Source organism: Apus apus, chromosome 2, assembly GCF_020740795.1.
Source record: "Apus apus isolate bApuApu2 chromosome 2, bApuApu2.pri.cur, whole genome shotgun sequence".
Classification (NCBI taxonomy): Eukaryota; Metazoa; Chordata; class Aves; order Apodiformes; family Apodidae; genus Apus; species Apus apus.
The window spans coordinates 98,833,903-98,857,934 of record NC_067283.1 but is presented as its reverse complement, the minus strand read 5'-3'; the positions used below and the strand labels follow the sequence as shown (position 1 = coordinate 98,857,934).

Here is a 24,032-nt window from a genome sequence, read left to right as displayed (position 1 = left end):
AAGGGGCTAAAAGCAAGAAAAATCAGGACTGGTATCACAATGAGGAGAGAGTTAAAAATAGAGATTTTTCTGGTTTACATATCCTAAATAAATATTAATTTATGAGCAAATGGGCTGACCTCTTTAGAGAATGGATTCTCCTCCTCCCTCAGTATCCAGACAGTATGTAGCTTTATTTGTTACCCTTTAAATTATCTGATACCTTTGTGCATTGTTTTGGTGGGGTTTTTTTTCTAGTAATTGTCTTACTATAAATAACAGTAATAGCATTAGTCCTTATAGACAAATGCCTCCTGACAGTAAGAGTGAATAATACATTCATTGGTCAAAACATGACCTCATCTGTTCATTCCAGTTTCTGGTATCAAATTAAGACTTCTCATTACTGTAATTTAGGTCATTACTCTCATGCTCATGTAAGTTATAGCTTAGCTGCACTGTTTTCCCTTGAAAATTCATTGTAGAGGTTGTGCAGAACTTCTGTGTTTACTCCTATTGCTCCCTCCAAAGAGGTCATAGAGTGGTAATTGTTCTACATCTGTCCAAGAGGTGGGTATGTTCTTAGGAGCTGTTACTACACTATCAGAAAAGGGAAGAAGCAGACACTACAGCTTTGCCAACCTAAAAGGGCATAAATAACAAACTTTCTCATTTTTGTAAAATAAGGTAAAAGATATGTAAAAGGGAAACTCTTTCAGGCTTTGGAGGCATACTGATTAGCCAGCACCAGTGCCTGCTGCCCATTAGGATAGGCTTGCAGGGACATTATGGGAAGTCAACACGGCTAAGTAGGAACATGGAGGTTACTAGAAATGAGAGATCAAAAGCCAGAAATCAGAGATTCAAAGCCTGAAGTGTACCTAAATAAACTCAAATGCATTACTCAGTTGTCTAAGAAATTGTTAAAGCAGAATTAGAAAGAGCAAAGTAGAGCTTGCAGACCAACTAACCAAGAGTTAAGACTGGTTATTAATACAGATTCTAACCTATCAGAAGTAAAAGGTTTCCAAATACCCCATGCATCCAAATGACAAACTATAAAGGAAATGTGCAAGAAATAGAGCACATTTGCATTGGGGTTTACTGGTGTGCTCTGCTGTGAGCATGCAAGGGAGAATTCTGCAGAGATGTCTCTGAATCATGAGCTTCATCATAGATACTTCAACTTCAGCTACACAGAATAGTCACTAACAAAGTATGGGGAACATAGGCACTCAAGAGCCCAAAGGAAATATAAGGATGACATAGCTGAATTATAGTAGCCCATAAACTCCAAAATGGGAACCAACAGATGTGGATATTTCCATTCCTTGTAAAATCTCCAGTTCCATTAATACATGCTTCTCTTTTGCTAATAAAAATGTTTACATATGGCAGCATTATCATAATCCTTGTAAGAACTTCTCTCTGATTGTTTCTAATCAGTTATCTTTGGGTTGTGGTTATTTTTATTTTTCCCCTCAGTGTCCTCTCACCACTGCCAGATTGCTTAAATAAAGATTCTTATTGTTAAAGAAAAGTGAACTAACCTACAGTTTATTCTAATTTAGTCAAAGAATCCTGTTTTTTTGTAGAGTATTTCAGCCTAATGTGTTGCTCATGTTCACTACAAATCAGAAGTTATGCATGTCACCTTATGGACCTCTATATCTGTGATGCTGGTATCATTACTCATGATATTGCATTGCTTCTCAGATGTAATTGCATTCTTAAAAGGAAGTTAGATAAACATCTATCAGCATGTAGTTGGTAGGCTTGAGTTTGTGTGCTTTTTGTTATAAGACAGAACATTTGATTTGGAATATTGCAAAATTTGAATATTATTTTAATTCCTCTTCCTCACCTTTTTTTTTTTTCTTTATGCTTACACTTCTTGTTTTTCAAAGTTTCAAATTTAAACCTTCCTGCTTTTGCTATGTTGACTGTTTTGCTTCCACTTTTTGTTAGTTGATCTAATAAATTTTCTCAGTAAGTCTTTATTTTCTCATCTGGTTAAATTCACTCAAAAAATCATATTAGAGAAAAGCTAAATATGCACCTCATGAAGATCTAGTCACATTCAAAGATACTGGAATTCTTACTTTGAGAACAATCCCAAATTTAGACTGTTTTGTCTTTTCCCTCTTCTCATCTTCTCCCTGTGGTCGCATTTTATTGCCCAGAACTTTCAGAAAATTTCATAATAGTGATCTCAATGCAATATTTTCTTAAGAGCTCAGTGATTGTTTGTGTGTGATAATGTTAGTTCTTGAATAATATTTTGCAAATTTTTATCTGCAAATAATCTAGAATTAAAGAGTTATTTTTTGTGAGTCTTTGCACTTTGAGATTGAAAGAGGTGCCTAAATATAAAAGCCAACAGGATGCTGGGCTGCGTCAACAAGGGCATCACCAGCAGAGATAAAGAAGTCATCATCCGCCTCTACTTGGCACTTCTCAGACCACACCTGGAGTACTGTGTTCAGTTTTGGTCCCTGCTCTACAGAAAGGATGCAGACAGGCTGGAGAGGGTCCAGAGAAGGGCCACAAGGGTGATCAGAGGACTGGAGGGCCTGCCATATGAGGAGAGGCTGAGAAAACTTTGTTTGTTCAGCCTTGAGAAGAGAAGGCTTAGGGGAGACCTTAATACAATGTTCCAGTACTTAAAGGGTAGCTACCAAGAAGATAGAGACTCCCTTTTTACAAGGATTCATATGGAAAAGACAAGGGGTAATGGGCACATGCTGCTCCTGGGGAGATTACAATTGAACACAAGAGGTAAATTTTTCACCATGAGGACAATCAAACATTGGAATAGTCTCCCAAGGGAAGTGGTAGATTCCCCCGCGTTAGACAGTTTTAAGTCTCAGCTTGACAGGGTGCTGAGGCATCTCATAGAAATGATAATATTACCTAGAAAGGTTGAACCAGATGCTCCTTGTGGTCCCTTCGAACCTGGCATTCTGTGATTCTATGAAATAGACTTTGTGTGGCTTTTACACCCTTAGTTTGCTGAGTCTTCCAAAGCAGAGTTAACTACATTTTCCTGAAAATGGTATCCTTATTTTTCCCCTTTTTGACATGTGAGCCTCTTCAAATATTTGTTTACAGCTCTTTCAGCTAATGTCTTGTCTTCTAGCAAAATCATCTGTTTGGTATGGAAAGGTTACAAAGGACATCACTTTCATGGGCAGCTATTACTCGGCTGATGAGTTAAAATGATTTGCAGTAATTATCAGTCCCTTTAAAAATATAGAAATATCTGAACAATGTAATTGTTCAAAGCAAGCATTCAATGCACCAAAAGGCAAATTGCAAAAATAATTGGAGTTGTGCTGGTAATAAAGCTGTTAATAGAGTCTGAGAACATCAAAAGGCAGCATGCAAACTAATAAAACAAAATCTCTTTGAACAAAGAACATATTAAGGCAATAACAGCTTCCTTCCTTAGCATGTAGTGAAAAAATCTACAAGCTGAGCGTGCTGACAGGACTTTGAGCTCCTTCAAGCATGAACCTGAAATACTTAACTGACCCAGTGGGTATCCTGTGTAGGACACTACTCATCCCTCATACCTTGAAGGCATGGGGCATTAATTAGGAGTATCCATTCAGAGAGTAAATAAAAAGGTAATGTCAAGGGGTGGCTTTGCATTCCTCAGTAGTGGCATCAGTGGCTGAATGAAGTATCAAGGAGGGAATAAATGATGGGGAAAGTAAAGATAATATCCTAGTCTCTACTCATAGCACAAAGTGATGCCCAGACATGTGAGTGACAGCTCCTATATGAAGATCCATGTACACTTATTACAGTAAATTTGTAATACTGCTTGAGATGTGCATAGTTTTGCAGCAAAAGAGAGACTCTACTGGAAAAAACCTGTGTAAATAGGAGCCTCTATTCCCGTTATACTAAATGTTAAATCAAGATGGAAGACTGAGCTTTTTACTGCAATAAATACTGCATAGGGGAGAAATGTTTATAAACATATCAGCATGAGGGGAAAACAAGCAAACAAACAAATTTTTTTAATATAAAACTTCCTAAATGTCATTCACCCACAGAACAGTTCAGATTGAATTGGACCTTGAGTCCATCGAGTTCCATTTCCTGCTCAAAGAAGCATCATTCAGATCACATTGCTGATGGCCATGTCCAGTTGTGTTTTATTATCTTCAATGATGGAGTATCCATGACCTCTACAAATATGAAATCCTGCACCTGAGACATAATAACCAAGCAGCAGAAGAGCCTGGGGACTGAGTGGCTGGACAGCAGCTCTGCCGAAAAGGCCCCTATGGACCCTCTGGGCAGTGACCTGAGCCAGCCTTGTGCCCTGGCAGCCATGAAGGCAAACCATGTCCTGGGCTGTCTCAGCAGGAGTATGAGCATCAGACTGAGGACCCTCAATTAGGAAGGCTCCTCCTTACTAAGTGCTTGTTTCACCATACCTGGAATATTGTGTTCAGTTCTGGTTCCCCAGACACTGTATTCAAGAGAGACTTGAAAAAACCGAGAGGGTCCAACAGTGGACTAATGAGAAAACTGGAGATTTGAGAATGTGACGTATGAGGAAAGGTTAAAGGAACTGGATTTGCACAGTGAAGATAGAATGCCTGGGGACAGAATCTAATAACAGCTTCCCAGTTTTGATGAGTTGACTGAGGTGAGAAATGAAAGTGCTCTCTTCTCATGGATGCACAGGGAAAGAACAAGAGGCAATGGGCAGAGGTTGATCCAGGGGAAATTAGCTGGCTGCAAGGAGAAAAAAAAAAAAAAAAAAGCCATAGAAAAAAACTAAACATAAGAGCAGGTAATCATAGAGATCACTGTTTCCTCACTGGAAGTCTTGAAGACCTAGCTTGACAGGGGGCTATGTAACCTAAGGCGCTGCTTTCAAGGTTGCACCAGATGATTTCCAGAGGCCTTTCCAACCTAGATTTTCTGTGAACTATGAAGTGTATGTTATTTAAGTTGCTACAAGCTCTTGATATATCCCTGTGCTGCGTGTATTGTGTCAAACTGGTCCTACCCTCTCCTGAGTATATATTTCAGTTATTTCTAGTGACAGAAAAAATATGCTTAATCTTCCTAGTGTCTCTTAGAAGAGTCTCAAGAGAGCTTTCCTATGAACAACTTTAGTGCTATTGCTTTACAGCAGTGAAAACCATGGTGTGTCAGTTATGTGTATTTCGCCGTGAAAATCTACCCATGTTTTGGCAAAGTTTAAAGCCTAGGCAAACTGGTATTTTGTGCATGTTTGTTAGAAACACTTCTGACTTTGACAGCTAAAATCTCATGTCATCTGTAAAGCTTTGTATATTATGGAAATTAAAATTATTTTCTTTCTTGAGAATTGAAATATGTTCCCTTAAGTTATTTCAGGGCTAGAGCCTGACATTCACTCTAATTGCTACTTGTCATTTCTGATGACTAGTATGGGGTCAGGTGTTTGAGATGAGATCATGGAGCCATTCTCTGTATGTGTATCCTCTAGCACCTAGGCAACAGAGAAAGGAAAACTGTTTAATTATAACTTAAAGAAGAAATAGACCAAATGTTAGAGCATAGGAGAAAAATAAAGAAATAAATGCTCTGCCACTCTATGAAATCACCTTTTTAATTAGATACCTGGGAGAAACACCAAGACCTTCTGTCAGGTGGAAAGCTGACTGTTCAAGAAGTTGATATGAGAAATGGAAAAGGAAAGAAAGGGATGGGAAGATGGTGATGAAAATGTAGATTATTAAGGGTAAACTGAAATCCATTTTAGTAGACTTTGAACAAAGACAAGGATACTGGTACAGAAATAATAATCTGACAATATGAGGGATGGACAAGGAAGCAAAGAGTATGGATATAGTTTGTCTCTTCAGCCCAGTTATATCTGGGGCAGAGTATCAGAGCAGCAGGATGGATGCACATTAAGACAAAGAAAGAGGGATAGCTCAGATTGTTGCACCAAAGCAAATGGCTCTCTAGTAACACTACCTACCTCATGTTTCACACCTGGGAGGTGTCCTTTTCTCAGACATCCCAGGAGTGGCAGGTTCTGAAAGAAGACCCTGTGTTTGGGAATGTGGATTTTGGTACCAGGTACCCATATGAAGCTGGGGAATGGGTACTTCTGAGAAGAGAAACTGGAAATAAGGTCTCTGAACGAGGCCTCTGCTCGTCCCTGGGGGGAGATGAAGAAGAAGCGGTTGAGCTAGGATATAAAACAGATGTGTTCTGTTGTGGAGATATGCACTAAGCTCCCTGTTTTTGTAATTCCAGTGTTGTTGAAAATCTGAATCCTGGATATCACAAATAAAGATTAAAAGTTTAAAGGACACTTTTTTACTTCCATTTGTTTTCACCCTACAGTTTATTTGTTTCTTCCCTGTCACTATAATCCACACCTCTCAGAAGTGATGAATGTGTGAAGAAAATTAATATTTGTGAAACCATCTGCATGAAATGTTCTTTTGTGATGATCATTATAAAAAACCCTGGGAGAAACCAGGGTGTAACAAATATACCATTAGGTCAGAAAAACAATATGAAGTTATGAGATTCAAACGTAACTTACAAAGCCTGTTTAACAGAATAGTATTTACCATTTATTCTGAGGTGAAAAATAGTTATGTAAAATCAAATGTCGTCACATAATTAAGACAATGTGTATCATAATAAGTATAGAAGGGGTTCCAATAAACATAAAGGAATTTACTTGTGCTAACATACTGAGATCTGACCCAGTGGGACCCACTGCCATGCAAACAGGAAAATGGTGGAATATACCTATAGAATTAGTAGTCAAATATTTAAGTCTTCCTTTCCTAGTCTTCAGGATCTGGCTCTGCATTTGTTATTTTTTCCAATATTGTGTGTGCCTATAATCACTATTCAAGTGTGGAAAGTAGATATACAACATAAATAATAAAAGTTCATTATGAAAGTTAAAGACCTAATTATCTAGCCTGCTGTTTATAACACTAGTAAAGAAATGTTATGTGAGGATTTTTGCTTCTTAATGACAACATTTTCCCTTGAAGCTATGCTGAATTATGTCTGTGTTGTTGAAGGAGTGTTTACCATTTTGAAGTGGGAATGGTAAGAGGCATGGTCCCTTGTGCAATAGCTATAAAAGGAAGCACAGAGGTACAAATACCATGTTATAATGTACCAGGGAGGGCAGACAGGTTTGTAATTGTAATATTTACTTTCTCATAATAAAGGGAGATGAAATATAGTAACTTATGAATGCTAAGTTTAAGTTAAGGTTTTGATTTGCTTATAGGAAGAGAGGCTTTACAGCATAAAGAGCAATTTATTATGAAAATTGGCACAAAGCTATCTAATTTTTTCCTCCATAGAAGTAAATTTGAAATTCAAATCACTGGTTGATAAAGGTTATTAAAAATACATTATAGTTGAAAATGTAGCTGGATGTAATTGTCATAGTAGATTTTCAAAATTAATTTATCCCCAATGACAATTAAGCTAAAAAGAATTTTCAAATCATCACCTAACAATTTTCAGTTAATTTTAGAAGCAAATAAAGTGAAAGTATTTGAAAAAAGTTTGCAAATAATTAAAACTCTCACTTTAAAAAAAAAATCTGAAATAAGGGTTACATTCCTGTTCAGAATATTTCCTTGTCTTTTTTTTTTTTGGGGGGGGGTGTTTTGTTTGGGTGGTGGTGGTGGTTTTTGTGGGGTTTTTTCCTTCAGGTCTCTCTTTCACATTTTTCTCCTATAGAATTTAGGACCATTTTGAGTATATGTGTACACCCACGTACAGGCTGAATTTAAGTTAATTTGAACTTACAAATTTTCTCACCTTAGGGATCAAGTGAGAAGAGCCAGGAACACAGAGAGCAAAGAGGATGACATTACTTGTCCTTTCCTTTCCTGTCTATTGTAATATTTCTTTTTCTGAGTATAGCTCTTGATAGTTCAATGGATACCCAGCACCTGAGAGGTCCTTAAAACGTGCATCATGAGATGCTTCTCAACCATTGTTTCTTTTTCCCCTGTGAGTGGTGCAATGGAAGTAAGCCAGCCTTTCTTACCTAATTTTGACCAAGAGCATCCTCATGGTTTAAAGATCTGGCTAAGGGCAGCTACAGCCTATGTTGAAGGATTTTCCAGTTTGAAAGAGACAGGGAGGGAAATTAAACCTGGGGCTCAGCCACTGGCATAATGTACAACAAAGACACAGCCAAAACAATTTATGTGAATTGAAAGCCTACAGTTACTGCATCCTCTAACACTCCTGACCCAGTTTGATAACGTGGTGAGAAATTTTGTAGTTAAGCGTTATACCTCAGAAGTTTAGCAGAAAGAATTACATACCCATCACTTACTGCACTCAGCGAAGTTATATTTGTAAGCATGTCCTTGCTTGTAATTTTTTTCAAATGTAGACTGTGTTAGTAAAGACTTATTTTTAATCGAACTTATCTAAAAAGATAGTTTAGGTATTTTTGCAGGTCAGCCGATTTAAATGCACCAAGAACAAAATTTAAAGGAAGTTTTGGAAAAGTGTATTTCTCCTGCTCTTTTTATTAGATGACAAATCAAATATTCCATTTAATTAACCAATACCTTTGGGCCGAAACTAGAAAAATCTGGGCATAATCATGTACTTTGGTATTGTTATAAGTTAAAGCTCATAAAAATTGAAACAGTTTCTGACTGTCCAGCATATTTTAGTAGCCTCATAAGGCTATTAAAACTCATATAATGGTCTAATTCATTTACATGTTCATTGTGAAGTGTTGCTTTATTACTCTAGTTGGATAATTAAACTACAGTAATGAAATACCTCATTTTGTTTCTCAGGCATAAGCACAGTTCTACTGTTTGCATACCTAGTAACTCTAGCAGGAAGTTTCATATCAAAGTATCTTTTTTTATTGTAGCTGAATTTTTGAAAGATAATTGGGAAGCCTTTTTTCTTTCAGTTGTGAATCATGTTCTCTCTCTGCTATTTCTTTGGCATGGTGTTATTTGTTAAGTGTGAACCTTTGTTTCAAATTAGTGTCCTTTAAGTATTAAGGAATTAGTTATTTTAAATATTGTCAACACTCACTTTTACAGAAGGCTGGCTCCCCCCCCCCTTTTTTTTTAATGCTATACTAACACAGTAGTCTGGTATTTGGTTTGCACATCAAAATGAAAGGTCAGATTGGAAAACAAATTTTTAGGGTTCTTTAGGATACTGAGAAAATGGGAATGGAGAGATCTGAGATTTTTAAATTACAAATGATTGCCTATAAAAGTATCCTTTGAAGTGTGAAGGCAGTTCTTTTTCACTATGTATTAAAAAATCTTAATTAAAATGTTTGTTAAGGGAAGAGGTCCACATACACATGAGCTGATCAGATTTTAACAATTGCTTTAAAACACCAGGCTCCCAGCCAAAACCAGAATAATCCCAGTAGGCTGGTTGATTTTATACATTAGGCAGCAGTTCAATCCTGGCAGTATTACACAAGTGCAGTTTGAGAGAAAGTAAAGTAACTTGGCTTGGCAAAACCCCTGCTTTTTTCCCTATTAAAGGTAGATGCTCTGACTTAATCTGCTTTTTCTGCCTTTGTAGGATTGATTTACAGGTACTGTGAAACCATATAACATTTAAAGTGACTTAACAAAAGCTAATCAAGTAAGTTTGGTTTCTATCCTTATTTTTTTTAGATTTAATTTAAGCAAATTGAAGAGTTTGTAACTGCTTACGTGGTAAGCAGGCAGTTAGAATACAGCATGAATCTGGGTACCCAGGCAGTAGCTCATATGAAAGTCAACAATGCTGGTACTTAGCAATAGTGAGTGACAACTTAGAGAAAAGAGGCAGTTGAGGTAAAGATTCAGATTTTCTCTTTCTTTTACATTTATTTTAATCTTGGTGAATTAAAAAATAGTTATTTCAATTCATACTCATTCTAAATTTTCATGCCATCTATATTCTCCAAAAATGCTGAAAAATTTTAGGGTTTTTTAATTTTTTTTTTTTTTAATATTTATTTTATCTGGAGTACAGGCAGAAATTGTTCAGTATCCCTCTGCTGTCAGATCTAACCATATTGCTTTCCATTGAACTTCACTTTCTTGCCCTGACATTACTGGCTTATTCTTAGCCTGACTTATTTTTTTGTTTTAATCTACTATTATTATCTATGTGTTTATTATCTACTTTTTCAGTAAGCAGATAATATTCTTACTGCTGTTACAGATGTGGTTTCCATGTAGCACTTACAGGAATGAACATTCACTTGGTAGCAGTTTCTTAAACCCATGTTCCTCTGATACAGCAGCTGGAGACCTGCCCCAGAGGCATAATGTGGAGGTTGATATGCCACTCTTTGGCATAATTCCTGGAGAGTGTTGTGTACCATAACAACTCATCTTCTTCCAGGGATAAATCCACATGCAGACATGGGAAAAGATCTGCTTTCCTTGTGGATTGGTTTTGCTTTTTTTTCATATGATCCATTCCTTCTCTTTCCTGATCTTGGGATTTCATTTCTACCTTCTTAGGTTCCTCTGGTAATCTTGTGTTTTAAGTTTTGCTATTCTTTCATGAAACAGTATTTTTTTATTTTTGTCTGCCTTTTAGTACTATTTTACCTCAAGTCTTATTTTTCATTCTTTTGCATTATTTACTCCCATTGCTGATTATCAAGTGCTGTTCTTATATAGTATATGCTGAAGTCAGGAAAATGTGTTTCATTTTAAATCCTCTGAATGACTAATCCCATATGGGTTTACCCAAACCCATAGAAGTCCAAATATCCTTATAAATCTGCTTGCCTCTTTTTCTTAGACTCACAGGTTAATTCAGATGCAAATGGAACTCAGGAGGTCTCTTGTCCAACTCCTGCTCACAGTAGAGCTGACTCTGAGGTCAGACATAGTTGCTAAGGGCTTTGTCCAGCTGGGTCTTGAAAACCTCCAGGGCTGGAGAACACAGAGCCTCTCTGGGCAGCCTGTCCCATTGCTAGCCTATTTTCATTATGAAAACATTGCTTCTCTTATGCGGCCTGAACAGCTCTTGTCCCAGTTTATGCCCATTGTCCCTCTTCTCACCAAGCACACCTGTGAAGAGTCTCTCTCTGTCTCCTTGACAACTTCCCTGCAGGTACTGGGGGGCTGCTGTTAGATGCCTCCTGAAACCATCTCTGCTACAGGCTGGAGCAGCCACCATCTCTCACACTCTCCCCACTGGGCAGGTGGTCCAGCTTTGGTTGTCCTGGTGGCCCTCTGATGAACTCACTCTGTTTTATCCATTGCACTCAGGTCCTGAAACTGGACACAGTATTGTAGGTGTGATCTAATGAATGCTGAGTAAAGAAGAAAAGTCACTTCCCTTGAAGTATTGGTTGTGCTTCTGTTAATGTAGCCATTTCCTCCTTCCCAAAGGTCTTAATGCTTTTCAGGCACCACACTGCTTTTTTTTAAGAGACAAAATTATGTCCTGCTCTACTTGAAGCTGTTATAAAACTTCTCCTCTGTGGCATCTGGATTTAACCATGTGAAAGGAGCTGTCACTAACTGCAGACAGGATGACTGAAAACTGAGTTAAAGTGAGATGTTTTGTTTCTTTGAGATCCTCCTCTCTGTAGCCCATTCATCTGCAATAGGCCAGCATCTCATAGAAACACAGAATAATTAAGTTTGGAAAAGGCCTTCATGCTCATCGAGTCCAAATGTCAACCAAACACCACTTTGTCAACTAAACATGTTTTTTTAACATCTCCAGGGATGGTGACCCTACCACTTCTCTTGGCAGCCTGTTCCAATGCCTGACCACTCTTTCTGTAAATAAATGTTTCCTAATATCCAATCTGATTTTTTCCTAATATCCAGTCTTCTTTGCTCCTTTTACAGACTGGCAGCAGCATTCAGAGAAACATTAGCATATTGGCACCTCCTTTTCCTTTGTCTCGCTATGGTAGCATAGCTCTTCCTACTTGTATTGCTCTCTTATTGTCGTTATATTTCTGGTTTGAAGTTGTTCTCTACTGTTAGGGCATCTCTCATTAGAGTCTCTGCTCCTTGCCACTGTGTTGCCTTTTGCTCTGTAACATTGCTGCTTGCATAGTATTGCACAACAGATAGTAAGTAGTATGTGGGCCTTTATTAAGAAATAAGAAGATGACCAATTGTATTTTGTAGCTCTCTCTTTTGCTTCTGTTTTTGCTAGATAGAAATTAAATGACAGGAAGGCAGTGAGCAATGTAAAACAAATCCATTCATGTAAATTCAGAACTTTTCCTCTGCCCGAGCAATTTCCATGACTGTTGCACAGTGGAAATAGCATTCAATAGATGGACTCACAGAGTTACTTTCCTCTTAATTTTATATGGGAGACACATGTTTGAGATTTTATGCGTGATTTTAGTGTTTTCCATCTATTCTGGACCTCTTCTCCTATTTACTGTTGAATTATATTTTTTGGTAGTGATGTTGGTGTAAATGTGATTTGGTAGTAATATTTCTATAATTTTGGAAGAGTTATTCAATCTATTTCAGTGTATAACTTGAGCACCAGAGCTCTAGATGTGTTATATACATGTAGTCTTTATATGTCCATGTAACATTAAAGTGGATACTGTAGATCCTAGATGTTCAGCTGCTTGACTAGGACCGATTTTTAGTACAATAAACAACCAAATAAATGTCCAGTATAGGTCACTCTCAGGATACAAATTATCATCATAAAACATAGGATAGGCAAAATCTTCATGGAAACTAAGTTTCTTCTTTATTGTTTGTTTGTTTGTGTTTTGTTATGTTTTGTTTTTTTTTTTCTCAATGAGGACATAAACTCTCTTCATCCTCTGATCTTTTTTACCAGATAACGTGGGGTTTGTAAACTGTTGACTCCTTCAGAGGAGTCCTTACCAACTTTTTTACTCTTAAGATTGATGCCTTGAGAAAAAAAAGTGGAATAAAAAAAGCTTGGCAAAGAAAAATCTGTTACATAGAAGTTAAGTAGCTATTCCACCTTTTTTTTGTTCAATCACGGTTCATTGTCATTTTAGAAATAAGATAAATGGTTTTAGAGACTGATATAGGAATAGACTAAGAAACCAAGTAGGCAAAAGAAAGCAAGGAAACAAATATGTGGGCTGCTGAGTGATGGACCTATGATGCAGGAATATTTGATGACAAGAAGGAGAACTGAGAAATGGGCCAGGTGCTATGAGTTCCTAACGTATCACACAGCATCATATGGAGTACTACACTGAATGATAGCTCCAATATCTAATATCATTTATATCTAATATCCAATATCCAATATCATTTAGCGAGACCAGGCTGGAGAGTTGGGTGGGGAAAAACTTGATGAAATCCAACAAGGGCAAGTGTAGAGTCTTGCATCTGGGGAAGAACAACCCCATGGACCAGTACAGGATGGGGACTGACCTGCTGGAGAGCAGTGTACGAGAAAGGGACCTGGGGGTCTTGGTGGACAGGAGGATGACCATGAGCCAGCAATGTGCCCTTGTAGTCAAGAAGGCCAATGGCATCCTGGGGTGCATTAGAAAGGGTGTGGTTCGTAGGTCAAGAGAGGTTCTCCTCCCCCTCTATTCTGCCTTGGTGAGGCTGCATCTGGAATATTGTGTCCAGTTCTGGGCCTCACAGTTCAAGAAGGACAGGGAACTGCTTGAAAGAGTCCAGCACAGAGCCACAAAGATGGTGAAGGGAGTGGAACATCTCCCTTATGAGGAAAGGCTGAGGGAGCTTGGTCTCTAGCTTGGAGAAGAGGAGACTGAGGAGCGACCTCATCAAAGTTTACAAATATGTTAAGGGTGAGTGTCAGGACGTTGGAGCCAGGCTTTTTTCAGTGATGTCTAGTGATAGGACAAGGGGCAATGGGTGCAAACTGGAGCACAGGAGGTTCCATGTAAATATTAGAAAAACCTTCTTTACTGTGAGAGTGACAGAGCACTGGAACAGGCTCCCCAGAGAGGCTGTGGAGTCTCCTTCGCTGGAGACATTCAAAACCCACCTGGACAAGTTCCTGTGTGATGTGCTCTAGGTGACCCTGCCTGGCAGGGGGGTTGGACTAGATGATCTTTCGAGGTCCCTTCCAACCCCTAAGATTCTGTGATTCTGTTTTTATAGCAATGTTTTCAATGAACTAAACTGTGTTTTGTCAACAAGTCTATTATAATAAAGGAGGGAGCAAATTTTGGTATAATACTCCTTGCTTAAAAAAGCCTAATGCACTACTCATAAAAAAATGGATTTTCTTTTTTATAAAATTTCAATTTGATTGAAGTGCGTTAAACTTTTTTAAAACCTTCTTAAATTTTGCAAAGAGATATTTTAAATTATTTTTTTAAGTTATTAATTTTAGCCATAAGACTTCTTGTCTTTTCAGTAGCTTTGATACTTTTTTCCCCTTTAAAAAGATTTTGCATTTTTTTCTTGTTGCTTGGTTGTTACTTTGGTTTTTGAGGAGGTTTTTTGGTTTTTGAAGAACAGAGAAAAAAATAAACCACACTGAACAATCACTGAGATAAAGCAGTTTGGTTTTGCTCAAAAAAAAAAAAAAAAGTAAGTCTCAGGTGTTTAATTTTTAATTGTAAATGTTCAGCAAGTAGAGAAATGACTCATGCCTCATTTGTATTAAACCCAGAATTTGGAATTTTATTAACTTCAATTTTTTTTAGCAGTAGAAGGATAGATTTTCGTGGTATTATTACTCTTGCTGCTGTCTTTCTGCTCTGATTGTGAAGGGAAACATACAGTACAATTTCAACAGATGAATATGGAAGCAGAAATTCATACCTCTATTTGATATTCACAGTTACGTATCCAATAGAAATACCAACAGTCTTATTTGGTAATGTGACCTCTGTCATTGTTAGCATCAACTCAGTTTTCTGAGATGTTAGCTGGTTGGGGGGGGGTTTCTGTCAGCTTGTTGACTTGCGCAAGAGATAAAACTAGAACTGCTTCCTCTATTTTCATATGGTTTGATGTATATGGGCCAGCAATGTGTTCTTGCAGCAAAGAAAGCTAATGGTATCCTGGGCTGCATTAGAAGGCAGGTGATTCTTCTTCTCTACTCAGCACTGGTACGGCCATACCTGGAGTGCTGGGTCCAGTGCTGGGTTCCCCAGTACAGGAGAGATATTAACATATTGGAAAGAGTTCACTGAAGGATTACAAAGCTGAGGAACTAGAGGCTCTCTCCTGTAATTAAAGGCTGAGAGAGGTAGGGCTGTTCAGCCTGGAGATGAGAAGGCTCAATCGTTATATACTCATCAGTGAGTGTATTCGCTATACCTGAAGGGTTTAGAGAAGACAGAGTCAGGCTCTTTTTAGTGATTCCCAGTGACAGGACCAGAGGCAATGGGCAAACACTGAAACACCAGAGGATCCTTCTGAACATCAGCAAACACTCCTTCACTGTAAACGTTACTGACCCTGGTGCAGGTTGCCCAGAGAGACTGTGGAATCTCCCACTTTGGAGGTATTCAGAAGACATCTGTACACTGTCCTGGTCAGCCAGTTCTAAGTAACTCTACTTGAGCAGCGGGGGTTGGAACAGATGATCCCCAGAGATCCCTTCCAACCCCAGCCATTCTGTGATGCTGTGAAACTTGCTGGTTTTCAGATCTGGTGGGCTAAAGCTCATTTAATGTTTTGTTTTTTTTTTTTCTTTTTTTCTGATAGTTGCCCATTAAAACTAATTGCTTTTCCTAACTAATATCTGTATAAATTCCCTTTATCCTTAGAATATTATTACTAAAACAGTATCATTTCCAGGAAAAAATTCCATTCTTATAAAACAAAGAATTTAATTTTTTTTAATGGGCAGAAGTATTTTGACTACCCGTGTTGAAAAAACTAAAGCATTTGACAGGAGATCTCTCGCAATATCTAATGGTAGTTTGAAATGTCCATTTTTGTGGAAAGATGTACACAAACATAACATGACTTCTGTATGAAAATATGAATGGCTAAAAACCCTAGCTTTTAAAAACCAAAGTAAAAGTCAGGAAGCTTTGGAAGAGACGACTTATGTAACTCTGCCTGTCACATTGGAGTTGTTAGATGTTATGTGCTGTCTAGGGAGGTAGTATGAGTCCAGAAACAAAGTTGAATTGTGTTTAAAACAAAGGCTCTGTTTCAATACATGGAGACTGTTTTTCTTCACTTGCTTTGCATTTTGTTCAACCAAATCTCTCATAGGGGTACTGAAGAGCAGCACATCAGAATTTGATGGTGTTTTCATTGACTCTTTCAGACATTAAATTCCCACCAGAAAATGAAATAAAATTCTGCAGTTTGTTCATTTTGTGCTGACAGTATTCCTGTCATAAAAAAAAAAAAAAAAAGTTCTGTCAATATATTCAATAAAACAAGCTTAATGTAATGATCAACAAGAGAACGTGTAAAATCATCTTTATAGATGGCTAGGTATGCATCCCTAGTCATCTGTAGTTCTGTTTTGAGCAAAAATTACTATGAAAGTTACATGTCTTTGATGCCAGGAATATAGTTTTTAGGATCTATTATCAAACCTACCGGCATTGCAGGATCTTTCAGCAGTCTATAACACTCAAATGAAGAGGATAGATCACTATTGTCTGAGAGAGACTGGAAGAAGGCTTAATACGGCCTGTTTTCACTATTCAAAGCACTTCTATTTTCTTTCCAGCTAATCCAGAAAGAGAAACATAACACGATTTAAAGTGCAGTTTTTTTCTGCATGGTGTGCTCTCCTCTGCCTGCTAATGCTTTCTTTTCCCTTTTATGGGATTTCCTTCAGATTAGTGCTTTGAGTAAGCCATAGGAGCGCACTCACATACTAGTTCATTTACCATACCTAGATCAAGGAAAATTAGCAGTGCTATCTGCACAACTGGTGAGTCCATGCTCCATTACCTGCCCTGGGTACCTGATAACAATATAATAACTACAATACTAACCAAGAGAGGTCCCAATGCAGATCTTGGAACTTCTACACTTGCTGCCAACCTCCAGGTGGAGTATGACCCATTAACCACGATTTTCTGGTTCTGACTAGCCAATCAGTATTTCATCATCTAGACATCCACCCACCTAGATGATAACATCCCAACTTGGATATGAGCATATGGTGGAAGACAATGTCAAAAGCCTTGCTTAAGTGAGTACCCAATGACACTGGCTGCTCTCTCCTCATCACAAATCATAGATGACTATCAGGTTGCTCATGCATGATTTACCCTTAATAAATCCATGCTGCTTCTTCCCAATTAAAATCTTCTCCTTCACGTGCCTTGAAATCTGTTTTGACAACTCATTCCTCATATCTTCCCTCAGATTGAAGTGAGCCTGCCCCACCTATAGTCCCCAAGGTTGATCTTTTGGCCTTTTTTTGGACACAAGTGCAACATTGGTCTTGCCATTGAGTTCCAAATCCCATACAGTTTTATTTTTAGTCATGCATTTTCAGGGCTTTGTAAGAATCCATTTATTTCTCAATTTTTTGACTGGGGATAGAGGGGGAATTTAGGGGATAGAGGAGCTCTGCAGAAAGGGCCCTAGATCTTGGTCCCTCAGCTAGCAAAGATGGCAAACATCTCCATGGGCTCTATGAACAAGAGCGTGGCCAGTCAGTACAGAAAATTATTATCCTCCTCTATTCACCACTCATTAGACCATATGTAGAATACCACATCCAGTTTTGGCCCACCTGTTACAGTAAAGGTCTTTTCAAGCTGGAGTGAGTTGGGCTGAAGACTGTCAAGATAAACACATAGCAGTCTTAAGTTCTGGTCTCAGGTTTGTCATCAGCACCTACACATTCCACTTCATGCTTTGTCTCAGTTCTTTTCCTAGCTTCTTGATGGCTCTTGCCATCATCTGCTCTCAGTCTTTTTTGCAATGTCTTTGCTCCACCACCTTTTTTATGGAACATATAAAATCTCTGTCTCTTTAAAATTATTTCCAGCATAATAAAAGGAATGCTAGAGCTGTATACAGGGAGCATAAGAATTACAAAACAAAGCAAAAAATAAAACCCACCCACATTCAATGTATTATTGTCCCTAGGCCAAACTCATATGGATTACATTTGTAAGAAATCATTTCTTCTTGAGGTGGATGCCCAGCCCAGGAAAGCTAACTATAAACAGTTAAAATTTGCCCAGAGTTCATAAAAATGGGGAAACAAGTTTTATAATGTAAAGTGTTACGCAGTTTAACATGGGCTGTGCTCATGTTGTAATTAGATATTTTTCTCCCATTTGTCTTGTTATCTACTTGTATCAAAGGAAAATGGAAATAGATTTTATTGTTTATGCTGTAAATTTGCTACAAGAGGCTTTTTTTGTTGATAAGTTTTTCTAATATTTGGAAAATAAAATGTTGAGTTCTTATGAGGATGACAATTACACTTTGAAGACAGATGAGGATCTATCCTTAAAAATTTGGTGATAATAGTTGGCATGATGACTGTTACTTCCCTTAACTTATAAGACACTGCTGTTCTTATATTAGGTTAATATATTTGATGCAGATTCTGAAAATCATAAAAGTTCTAAGAATATAGAAACTGAAAATATATTATAGAATAATCACAAGACTGTCTCAATGTCATTTTAATAACTATGTTTTCAAGTAGAACTTTATTAGAGAAGTAAGCAATTCACTTTTTGATATATTACATTTTATAGAAAGTTTTGCAGCCTTAGTGTCTAACTGTGTATGTGTCTTTGTCAACTAAAACCCTTATAAATATGAATAGCCTTAGGGGAAAACACAGATTAGAGTGAAAATTTAGTAGTTATGGTTAATATTTTTATTTTTGCCATTTATACACTGGCCTAAAATACTTTTCTTCATTTTAAGGTAACTGAGCTGCACAATATAAAAAACATAACTAGATTGCCTCGAGAGACAAAGAAGCATGCAGTGGCAATTATCTTTCATGATGAGACGTCAAAGACATTTGCGTGTGAGTCAGGTAAGCAATTGGTACTGAATCTCTAGATTGAAGAAAGTTACAAATCAAAGTGTTGCTTAGATGAATTTGAGACACCAGATACAAATCCTTGTCTTGAAGGAATTTATTGTAAACAAGAACTTTGGAGTTTGGGGCTTAGTTTTTTAGTAGGGGTTTTCTTAATATACTTTGTGAGGTGTTGGAGGTGGTACAGAGCTCTTTCTTCCTTTACTTACCTTTGACTGGATGCAGATGGTCTAAAGACTTGAGATTTTCAGCTAAAATTGTAAAACTGAGTAGAAAATATCTCTAGGATATTATTAAGTCAAGACGTGAAACCTTTTTTTTACCAAGTTTTGCTATAAGCACAATAGATACAGGAACAATATCTACTGGAAGGCTGATATAGCTGGAGACTAACAATCCAGATTTCTGGAACATATGGAAGACCATTTCTTTATATAGATGATCAATAATGTGATGAGAGGAGTTTCTCTGTTTAGGGCCATGCTTGGCACGATACTGTGGATAATTGCCTTGGAGGGCCAAGGGGACCAGGAGAGCTAATCTTCAAGGATGGAATCCTCTGAGTACAAGACCTGTCCTTCCCAATCTTCAGAAGACCAGTATGAGTGAATGGAAAGCTCCTGATTCAGTTCATGCAGAAAAAGAGAGGCACACGGTAGCAGGAACAAACTACCTGGGAAAGATATAGAGGAATTATCCATGTCTGTAGAAATGGAGCCAAAAAAGTTCCAGCTCAGCTGGAGCTGAAACTAGCCAGGGAGAGGAAGAACAGAAAAGGTTTCTTAAAGTACATTAACAGCAAAAGGAAGGCTTATTGCTTGGTAGTGCTGTGGACCTTGTGACAAGACGCATGGGAAAGGCTGAGGTACTTTATGCTGAATATTTATTCCAAAAAATGCTATTTAGCCCTGCAATAAATAAAAAATAATACCACAGATTTGGATGTCGATCGGGAATATTAATGCACTACACCACAACTACTAAAGGAATCCTAAGCTTTTTTGACTAGTCTTAACGTAGATAATCTTAATGTGGATAATAATAATAAGCCCACATGTGCACACTCAGATAAAAAGAGAAACCTTCCCCTCTGGTACCCAGTATCACTTGTCCTATAGGGACAAGGCTCAGACAAAGATATATCTAGAACAAATACATCACTCGCCAAAGATGAGGTCACTCAGTCTCAAGAAGTTTCCTTAAGTGGTGTCCCTGCCTAAGGTGGTAGACTTCCTGGCAGGCCTGGTTGGGGAAAACCCAACCAGCTTCCCAGTGGGGAAGTCCATTTTATAGAATTAAGTCAGACCTCACCTGTGGTAATTTTTCATTACTCTACCTGGATCAAAGGACCCCACTGGCTGAGGACCCTGTTCATTGTCAGAGGGTTTCACCCTGGCAATCCCCAAATCCTCATGAAGGAGAACAAGGTGAATGGGAGTAGCTGTCTATGATGAGTTGTCTGGCACTGTGGGTAAGGGATTGACAGTAGCTGTTACATACCTTGATTTTAAGAGTCTTTGAGAGCCTCCCATAGTGTCCTCCATAGCCCCCAAATCATTGGGACATGGGATGGATAATGGCACTACAAAGTGGATAGAAAATAGTCTGGGCTTAAAGAGTTGTGATTAATGGCGTGAAGTCAGGTTTGCAGCCAGTAGGTAATGGGTGCCTCAGGGATCAATGCTAGGACAAATACTGTTCAATGTCTTCATTGAAAACATGGATGATGAGATGGAGAGTACTCAGCAAGTTTGCAGATGACACCAGATCGGGATAACCCAAGCTGGGAAGGCAGGGCTGCTGTCAAAGGGACCTGAACACACTGGAGAAATGGGCTGACAGAAAACTTATGAAATTCAGCAAGAGCAAATAAAAGGTCTTTTCCATGGGCTGGAGTAATCCCAGGCAACAAGGCAAGCTGAGGGCCAACTGTCTGGGAAGCAGTTCTGCAGAAAAGGCCTTGGGGTCCTAGTGGACAAAAAGCTGAACATATCCTGGACTGCATGAGCAAGAGTGTTGACAGAAGGTACAAGGAAGTGATCCTTCCCTACTATTCAGCACTTATAAGACCACATCTGGAGTACTTTGTCCAATTTTGTGGTCTCAGCACAAGAATCTTGACATAAGAAGCTAAACCAGTGGAGGTCCACCAAGGGTCAAGGTTCAGGAGCACATGACATATGAAGAGACACTGAGAGCTGGGCCTTATCAGCCTGGAAAAGAAACAACTTCACAGGATCATATAGCTACCTGATCTGAAAATACAGAGAATATGGAGCTATAGAAGTGTTAGATAACTTATTCTTTCTGAAAGGCAACAAATCTTAGCTATAGGTATAGCATAGTTTCAGCCTTCAGTTTATCTAAGTGTTATAAACTGCATCACGTCCATCAGATGAGACAGATACACTTTCTTTTTATTAAAATCTTTCTCTCTTGAACTCTGAAACTTTTGTGCATTCTGAACTAGGAAGAATTTGTCTAAAAAAAATATTTTGCTGTTCATTTCCACATCTGAGTTCTGTCTTTCCAAAAGTAACAACTACTGGTTTTGCTGTTGCTGGAATATGACAAGTATTTTGCTTTCCTTTATGAAACGTATTGAAGTTTAGGTAAATTTAGAGAGCTGCTTGTTAGTCTGAATGTTTTCTTCTTCTACTCATGCCTCTCAAAAATGTTTGGTGGCAGTGGTTTCTATGGGACAATGTCTAGACTTTTAACAGACTCATAGTGCATAGTGGTGTATACAAAATGTGTGTTTATTTTGAAAAATCAGGCCACTTCTTTGGTTAACTAAACAATATTTTTCCTCTGCTAATACCTCTTATTTTCCATGGCTTCATTGGAAAATAATCTCTCAAGTGTTTTTAACTCAGTCAAAAATCTATTTCTAGGAACATAGCTGCTTGTCCTTGAATTATTTAGTAGCCCAAAGTTTCATGATATGAGTATCTTTCCACCATGAAGTCTCTAAATATACAGAAGCAAATACTTTGTTTCCTCTCATCTTGACCTCTAGTGGCAAATCGGAGGACAGTAACACTGAATTTATTGCAAAAGATGTGCTGAGCATAGAGTCAATAATTTATTGGACAAGAGGAGCAAGTAACGCACAAAGCTGCATTAGTTCTATATAGGGACTGAATAAGGTGAAGTAGGATTTATTTATCTATTTATTTATTTATTTTGTTGGATTTGTACCAGAAAGTGTTTCCGAATAATGATATCATTTTGGTTTGGATAGTATGAGCTGATATCTTTTTCTCTGTGCAGTCTAAAAGTCCATGTGATGAAAAGTAGCACATTTTTCTGGTACTTAGCTTTCTTAATTATGGAATTAAGCACAGTAAAATGCTATTCTGTTTTAAAATAGATCTGTAAAGATATACAACAGTTTGGTCCTCTCTAGAAAGCCTGAGAGCTGTGATACCAGCCCACTGGGTGTGCTGGCTGGTAGCCTATGATTTTTTTTTTCCTAGGCTCCTTGGGCTTCTAGGCCCTCAGCTCACTTATCTTCAAGGCAGCTACTGGCAAGTCTGAGCTCTGTATGTGCTGTAGCCCCCATATTGCCATTAGGATTTAAACAAATTAGTCATCTGAGGAGCATTTAAATTTTTGTAATCTTCATTTATTAATGAAAACATTCTGTAGAAAATCAAACAAAATTCGTCCATATGTTTTTGTTGTCATCTAGCTGTTCCCATCACTGCCACTGGTGCTTCCAACATCTACAACAGCTGTGAAATTCTGAAGCTCTATTGAAATACTTTGATTAGCAAACCAATCTCAGATATAGTTCCCTGATTAAAAGCATGGGATAACATGTCTTTAAAGAAGAATTTTCATTCTTCAGGGACAGAAGGAAGCTACTTGATGTCTCTATGTCTCTTTATGACATCTGTTCTAGTGGGAAGAGAATTGTGACTTAGTTATTAGCAAGCATAATTTTTATATTGTCTCAGTTACCATCAGAATTGCTTCAGTGGAAGTAAACTAATGAGAAGTCATGGCTTATTAAATAACGTAAAAAGTAGTCTAACTGAGTGAAGTTGAGGCAGACTTCAAAGAGTAGGAATTATTCTTCAGACCGTAGGAAATTGCTGCCACCTTAGCAAGAAACATGCTAAGGTCTCAGTTTCAGCCTCCCTGAAAATCATATGAAAATTATTACCTTAAAATGTATTTATTTTTTAATATTCAGAATCAGGAAAATGCAAAACTCTCAGGTTGCTAACACATTGAGAATTGAGATAAAATTAGAGGTTGCCAAATGTACAAGCAGGCTAAATAGAATGATAGTCTACTGTGAAGAAAATTTAAGCAATTTCAGGGAATTTAGCATATTTACTACAGCATAATAAACATTAAAAAAATATTACTGCTGGCTTTTAAACAGATCAAAAGGGGGGGGGGGGGGGAAGGGGGGTTGGGGGAAATTAAGGTGTGAAGTGATGTTATCACTAGAAGAAAATACAGAACATTTGCCCAGTATTGGTCTGTTTTGTTATAGCCATTCAAATAACAGGGGCAAAATAGACTGAAAATGTAGAGGAAAATTTCTAGCAGTTAAGTCAGTGAAGTTCCACACAGCCTCACAGAAATCCTTCTGCATTCGCACATGATTTCTTTCTGCACTCCATGATATGTTACCAAGCAAATGGAGAAATTATTTTCACTCTAGATGCTATATGCTGTGTTTGAAATGCTGTCTTTCCCTAATATCTTTAAAAATTTGGTGGGGAGAACAAGGTTTTTATTTGTTTGTGGTTTTGCTTCAGGTAAGTGTGCTGTTAGTTTTTGTGTAGACATAGCTGTACTCAGACACCTGTTACCTATTGAGAAGCTTTTCCTCCCGCAAGCCTAATGTCTGTAATGTGACAGTAACCCAAGTGTTTACACTGCAACAGGCATTCTGAAAAGCCCTGTAGATTTTCTCTAAAGTTGTAGATATGATGCAGGTTATGCAGGACCAGCAAGAAAATTAAATTAGTGGACATGAATACTGATTAAAGCTAGAGATTTATGGTGCTGTTATGGAAATTGCTAGGATGATGCTGTGCCTGAATAATGTCTAGGTTGCAAGGAATTAA

At 37.8% G+C, this 24,032-nt stretch overlaps 1 protein-coding gene across 1 annotated transcript in view; it reads left to right on the top strand.

Annotated features, from left to right (window-relative positions):
- The window catches only part of DOK6 (docking protein 6), a 242,296-nt gene that overhangs the window by 100,949 nt on the left and 117,315 nt on the right, over positions 1-24,032 (top strand). Inside the window, exon 3 of the mRNA XM_051612120.1 lies at positions 18,822-18,936. Within this exon, the coding sequence (XP_051468080.1) occupies positions 18,822-18,936 (115 nt within the window). The remainder of the gene's footprint in view (positions 1-18,821; positions 18,937-24,032) is intronic.